Genomic DNA, 7,391 nt, shown 5'->3' on the forward strand with positions numbered 1-7,391 from the left:
TGTGTGCTGAAGTGTTCGCGCGCGCCGGTTGTGTGTGTGTGTGTGTGTGTATACCCGATATTAAAGACGCCTCCAGTCTTTTGTTGTTTAAAAACGTTGTAAAGCCCGATTGGACGCCCTCCCTTTTTTTCCTGTGACAGCGAGGACGCGCTCGTGCTATTGGCTCATTGCACGTGTGACTAGCTCACGTGCTTCCGGTTAAGGAGGAGGTGGGGGGAGGTGAGGGGGGAAAAAAAGAGAAAAGATTTTTAGAAAGAGTTTAGGAAGCGCGAGCTGTCATACGTGGGGGCGCGAGGCACGGGCCGCGGAGCATCACCGACCGCCATGTGTGTGTGAGTGTGTGTGTGTGTGTTTTATAATTCTTAAGAAAAAAAGAGAAAGGCAAATATATGTGTTATACATGTATGTAAAGTAAGGAATCGGTAAAGGCGAAGGTGCACGAGGCATTCCGATGGTGCTGCGTCTGCGAGGTGCGTCTAGAGATTAAAAATCATCTCTTGTTGTTTTTTTTTACTCCAGGATAAATATTTTTTGGTGGCAACAAGTGGGATTGTCGTTGTTGTTGTTGCTGTTGAAAGAAAAATAATAACAATAAGAAATAAATGGAGGAGCGGAAGGAAGCGCCCGAGCGCGAGAGCGCGTCCCCTCCGGTTCTAGCGCGCGAGGCGGCGCCGCAGGTCCACCGCACCACGAACTTCTTCATCGACAACATCCTGCGGCCCGACTTCGGCTGCAAGCGCGAGCTGCTCTCGAGCAGGGACAACGTGGTCGCGAGGCCGTCATCGCGCGCGGATTCCACCGCCGAGCACCGCACTTCATCTTCGTCTTCGTCGTCATCTTCATCTCCGTCTTCCTCCTCTTCCTCTTCATCGCCATCGTCGTCGTCGTTGTCCAAGGTGCCACACGAGGGAAGCGCCAAGTGCCCGGACAGCGCGAGCCCCTCGGCGGTGAACGGCGCGAGCGGCGGCGGAGGTGGAGACGGAGCAGCGGGAGCAACGACGACGACGAGCACGAGCGCGAACACGCCGGTGTCCAAGGACTCACAACCGCTGCTGTGGCCCGCCTGGGTCTACTGCACGCGCTACTCGGACAGACCCTCATCCGGTGAGGCTTCTTCATCCTAGCGTTGGATATTTGAGGCACGCGGAGCTCCGGTAGTATCACTCCGGGAGCACGCGCGTTAATGATATAGTATATTTTAAATTTTGTTTGGCCTCTGTTTACAATTCTGGAAATAATAATAATAATCATAATAATAATTATTATTATAATAACTGCTTTGCCACCAAACAATGATCCTATAAAATATCTTACTAATTAGAGCTATTTCAAAGGCAAACGTTTAATCACAAAATGATGTACCACCACCTGCTTTCATTACCGTCTTATTAGCATTTAAGGACTACAAACATTCAAGATACATGCATCATATAAATATTTAAATAAATCAATGAATAAATCTATTTATAATTCTACAATCTAGATATTTAGCTGAAGATCAAGTACATCAAGTCGGCTTTTATTGTCATTTCAACCATATTAGCATTTAAGGACTGTAAAAATCCAAGGCACATGCATAATATTGATAATAAAAAAATAAGAAAAAATGCATTTCTTAGATTCAGTTCTAATTTAATTATAAAATCCGGATATTTAACCGTAGATTGAGTAAAATAAGTCAAGTCGAGTCACGTAGGCTTTGATTGTCATTTCAATACAGTTCATTACACAGTACATTGTGGGACTTAACTGCAAAAGTTTTCTCACGTATCATGCATTTTATAAAATGGTGCACCATTATCTGCTTTTATCAGCGTCTTATTAACATTTAAGGACTGCAAAGATCCAAGAGACACGCATCATATAAATAAATGTCTTGGATTTAATTCTCATCTAATTATGCAATGTGCATATTTAACTGTAGATCGTAGGCTTTCAATGTCGTTTCGAACCATACACAGTTAGGTACTCCGTCTTAGTTGCAAAAGTTTTGTCACGTGGTGGTTATGTTATAATATAGTGCACCACTGCTTTTATCCGCATTTTATTAACATTTAAGAACTGCAAAGTTCCAACACAAATGCATCATATAAATAAATAAATAAATAAATTTATTGGATTTAATTATAATCTAATTAAGCACATGGACATTGAACCGTAATTCAAGTAATTTATTGTCATTTTACCCATATACAGTTCAGTACACAATAAAACTTTTCTCAAGGATCAAGGTGCTATACAACATAAATAAACAAAACTTGCTGTAACAACAACCTAATTAACTGACTAGCTAAGACAACAAATTAACACCAAATTAATAAAAACATCTAAGAACTATGCAAAAACATAAAGTGCACGTGCAAATGTGCAAACAAGAACAAAGCGACACAATGCAGTAATTTGCGATAGTGAGCTGAGGTAGTGAAAATAAATTGTCCTTGAGATGATAGATGAAAAACAGCAAATATTTCTTGATAAAGTAGCAGCAAAGGACAAAAAAGGGTAATATATATTATTTGGCTAATTACTCACAAACACGTTTACACGTTTTGTTTAAACAGGTTACAATTCTGACAAATTATTATTCTGTATGCACTCTAATCTCAGAGATTGTGGTGCAATGAAATATGAAACAGTAGTAGTTTTAATACTAACCAGAATATGGATTGGTCTGGAGTGAAGTGTAGATGTAGTGTGTGTGTGTGTGTGTGCACTGACAGTGTGTTGAGTGTTGCAAAAACTCTTCCCTAATTAAGTCAATGATCTTCTCATTAGAGCGTCTCGTGCACAAGTGTAGCTATTACATCACAGTGTGTTTCCCTAATGCAAGAAACGCGTGCCTCAAAGCTCCGCGTGCGTTTACGGAATTTATAACGAAAACAGAAAGATCGAATCTGATTTATGAATTTTTGAATGCGACGTCAGAAACTTTCACTTTGATCAGGCAGTCACGTGCACTTCAACATCAGAACAGGAGTCTAAATCAAGCTTTTGAGTCCAGACTAAGAATCTGTAAATGTAGCATTATTTATTCATTAGTTTTAATATACTAACATAATTATACATATGAGTGTATATGCTCACACGCTTATAGTGGTGAAAATAAAGCCCCAGTATAGTGTGTGTGTGTGTGTGTGTGAGAGAGAGAGAGAGAGAGAGAGAGAGAGAGAGCAGAATGAAATTTAGCACACTAACACACACTAACACGTTAAATGAAAACTAATTTTTAAAGAGGATAATAATAATAATAATAATAATAATAATAGCAAAAAGAAGAATCACGTTTTTGGAGTAAAATACATTCTAATAACAAATCAGAAAAGGAAGTAATTTGTTTTTGTTGAAAGAAAAGAAAGAATTTACTTTTTAATTTTCTTTTGCAGTGCATCCAAAAGTTCGTGTGTGTGTGTGTGTGTGTGTGTGTGTGTGTGTGTGTCGAACCGAGAGCAGTGGATTGAGGCCTAACATGTAGCAGGCATCTAAGGCTTAAAAGAAAGAAAGGATACAGTTTAAATATAATCGGCTGTATTTATTTCTTTGATTATTTCTTCTTTTTTTTTAAAGTTCTGTTGAGTGGGGGAAAAAACACTACTTTTTGCAAAGTTCCCTCTGCACCGCTGTATTGAAGGGTATACGTTTTACTTTTAGATCCGATTTTTAAAATCCATCATTTATATATGATGGATTTATTATATATTAAGTAATACTGATATGACGCTAATAGCTAGTAGAATTATTATTTTTTTAAAAATCAAGTGGCTCATTAGTAAATTATACCAGTTAGCAAAATAAAAAACAATAAATTTCATTGTTAAACCAATAGGCTATATGATTAGCTAAGTGGAAAAGTTTGGTTTGGTAGAAACACACAAACACACACACACACACGCGCGCGCACACAGTGATGCTAACAACAGGGAACAAAACAAGATTCTTTGCACAACACTTACACTTCAAAAAATATTAAGAGCATCGAGTGAGTGCGTTTAATGACGCGGAGCCTAATTATATTTTCAAGGCGATTTTTATGCTAATAGAACATGAGAACTGCAGTTTTAAATATCATTTCTAAAGGCACTTCTTCCCCCTGACAAAAAACTAAGCATTGATAAATGACTAAATATTGCCGATTTGGGGATTTTTTGTTGTTGTTGACGTTTTGGCTCCAGTCCTGCGGGAAAAACACAATTACTCACACACTCAGAGAAGAGCGGCACCAAACTATAGCCTACTGCTTCCCGTCACTGGATTTCTACTGGCATCGTTGGCGGTTTTTTTTTTAGCTTTAAAACATTTTACCGAACATCAGTGGACCGTTAAATATGAATTGATTGTAACTTTAAAGGAAATTTTTAGCAACAACATCGAACCAGGTAAAAAATACACATTAAATGTACTTCAGATGTCCACTTGATGCTTACTTAAAGCGGACATTAAAATAATATATACTTCTTCATTTATTTACGACAAGCAATAGAGATATATTAAAATCATAAATTGTAAAAAAATACAACAGGGGTACTGGGCTTATTTTATTATACATGTTTTACTTTTCAGAATAATTTAAGGTACCTCTAGGATGACATAAAGCTGAACGCCCGAGGGTGCATTTCCTGTGCTTGTCCAGCAGCATTTTGAAAAAAAAAAAGAATAAAAAATTTATAACAGAATATATTTAAAAAAATAAACAAGAAAAGAAAGAAAGAAACCTTTGCGTGCAAAATATTTGCGACGTTGGAAAAGTGTTTTTTTCCATCCATTGCACTGACGTAACACTGAAGCTGAAAGCTCAAGGGTTCATTTGATCTGCAAAACATATTGCAGCACTCGGAGGATCGCACGGGCCAAAACAAACATACAAACAACAAAAAAGCAATAAAATAAAAAATAAAAATAGAGCACAAGCCAGGCTTTAATGGAATCACACGTGACGCTCAAAGAGGGAAATACGACTTGGTTGTCCACAATTGTAAATTCATATTTCCATCACCTATTGCTAAATTTCTCTAAGGGTACCAAAGGTACTATTCCTTGTGTGTGTGTGTGTGTGTGTGTGTGTGTGTGTGTGTATGTTGAAATGGCGCTCATACCAAAGACTAAAGCATGGTTCGGTGCATTAGTTTATCGGTCATAGGCTGACATATAAAAAGTATTAAAGGTACATTGTGTGCATTTTATTTGTGGAAATGCTTTAAGGATCATTTGGATGGCATGCTGCAGCATTCTGAGTATGTCACGTGCCAAAACTGCAAACAAATAAATAAAGAATATGCTGTGCATGCAAAATGCTTGGAATCTTGGTTGTATTTCCATGACATCATGATGCTCAAAGGTCGTTGCACAAGTGGAGTAAATAAAGAACAAACAAATATTTAGTGATATGAGGGCTGCTGCTGTTTATGATATTTACGTGCTGTCTTCGGTTTTCTTTTTCCACCGTTGTTCTTGGACCAGGACCGAGGACCAGGAAGCTGAAGAAGAAGAAGAGCAGCAAGGAGGACAAGCGGCCTCGCACCGCGTTTACGGCCGAGCAGCTGCAACGGCTCAAGGCGGAGTTCCAGGCGAGCCGCTACATCACAGAGCAGCGACGACAGTCCCTGGCGCAGGAGCTCAACCTTAACGAGTCGCAGATCAAAATCTGGTTTCAGAACAAGCGAGCCAAGATCAAGAAGGCGAGCGGCTACAAGAACGGACTGGCTCTGCAGCTAATGGCGCAGGGACTCTACAACCACTCCACCACCACCATCCAGGAGGACAAGGAGGACAGCGAGTAGAAGCGTGCAGGAACAAGCCGAGGATGAGGATTAATCCTGGTTCAATAATGATTATAACAACCACAATAAACCCATTCATAATTTTCTTCTTCTCCGTGAATTTTATTTAAAAAACAAAACAGCAAAAACAAACAAAACAAACGATTGGCACTACAGTTTGTCTATCAGGGCTCCAAGCACCAAATATGCTGGAAACCTGTTATCATTATTATCATTATTATTATTATTATTTGGAGAAGAACATAATTTCCACCGATCTCCTCTCCCTCCTCATCTACTTATTTAATCACTTAATGATATAAAAAGAAAGACGCTAAGGACATTTTTTTAATGGACGCTGACCCAAAGCGACCTTTTGACACGAAGAAGCGGACAAGAATTCCTTATTTAATTCTGTACAAATTTATGGACTCTATGAAGATTTCTATGAATATAAATATAAATATAAATATATAACAGCCAAAATTGTAAGATGTATATATTTAAAATTCAGGTAAGGTTAAGACATGTGGTTCTTCCTTACTTGCTGGCATTTTTTGTTCTTTCTTTCTTTCTTTCTTTCTTTCTTTCTTTTTTTAACAGTCCTGTGTCATACTTTTTAGATTTTTTTGTGATTGCACTGTCCTACATCATTTTTTTTAAAAAAAGAAAACCTCGCACAAATTCCACACAATGACGTAAACTGAACCGATGCTTCAAACCAAAGATTTTCACCTGTTTAGGCATTATGTTGTCTGAAATAATAAAAAGAGAAAAAAAAAACTTTTTATAGAATCAAAGTGTGATCAAATTTGTGAACAAACCCGTGCTTTATTTCATGGAATATATTTGATATAAAATGAAAGTGAATTCCACGTATCACATAGTAACTTTGAAGAGAAAAAAAATCTTAAACAAGTTTTCCCTTCAGTATTGTCAAGATCGTCATTCATTTAGCCCTCACATTTTAATTTTATTACATTTTAGAGGTATCTATCTATCTATCTATCTATCTATCTATCTATCTATCTATCTATCTATCTATCTATCTATCTATCTAATTAAAAACGGGCTGAATTTCTAAAACAATTACCTGCCTGACCTTTCACCTTCACATCATTGTATCTTTCGACCAATCATAAATGTCATTTCATGTATCAGAGGTTTATTGCTTTTTAATCCCCGCAAATAGATGTAGGCCTACCTGTGTCTCCCGACATTTCACAAATCCATTCCAATTTATTCAGTCTAAAATTACCTCCTTTTTATCTATATTCCTCGTTTGTTGTTAATTTTAGAAATAACAAAAATACAACCTTCACATTAGAATTTTGACAGAATTTTATTTACGGATTTTTGTTTTCTATCTGAAAAGCGACAAACTTGCCGTCACGCGCAACCACAGCGACACAAAATGGGAAACCCTAAAGGTCAAAGTTCAAAGTCTGCCGTCAAAATAGACTCCCGTGGGCCTTCAGTTTCTAAATAAAATCGTCGCAGCCTCGAGGGACTGCAGAGAAAATCTGCTGCGAGTCAAAAAATATTATCCGAATCCCCCTGTTCAAGAAAAGCGCAATGAACAGCATGCTGGGAAAAAATGCAGATGCGTGCACGTATCTCAATGTCCACGTATAGCGT

The 7,391-nt window shown here is 37.9% G+C and overlaps 1 protein-coding gene across 2 annotated transcripts; it reads left to right on the plus strand.

The window, feature by feature from the left end:
* The first annotated feature begins 265 nt into the window (after positions 1-265).
* On the plus strand, positions 266-6,411 carry en1b (engrailed homeobox 1b). 2 transcript variants are annotated; one of them, XM_053476453.1, is made up of 3 exons: positions 266-332; positions 520-1,104; positions 5,455-6,411. In XM_053476453.1, exons 2-3 carry the CDS (start codon positions 603-605, stop codon positions 5,772-5,774), a joined length of 822 nt encoding a protein of 273 aa, XP_053332428.1. In that variant the 5' UTR covers positions 266-332; positions 520-602; the 3' UTR covers positions 5,775-6,411. The 2 variants fall into 2 exon arrangements, with proteins under 2 accessions (XP_053332428.1, XP_053332427.1); XM_053476452.1 differs by having other exon boundaries at positions 278-1,104.
* Positions 6,412-7,391: the final 980 nt, after the last annotated feature.

The sequence above is a fragment of the Clarias gariepinus genome, chromosome 18 (genome assembly GCF_024256425.1).
Source record: "Clarias gariepinus isolate MV-2021 ecotype Netherlands chromosome 18, CGAR_prim_01v2, whole genome shotgun sequence".
In the NCBI taxonomy this organism is placed as follows: Eukaryota; Metazoa; Chordata; class Actinopteri; order Siluriformes; family Clariidae; genus Clarias; species Clarias gariepinus.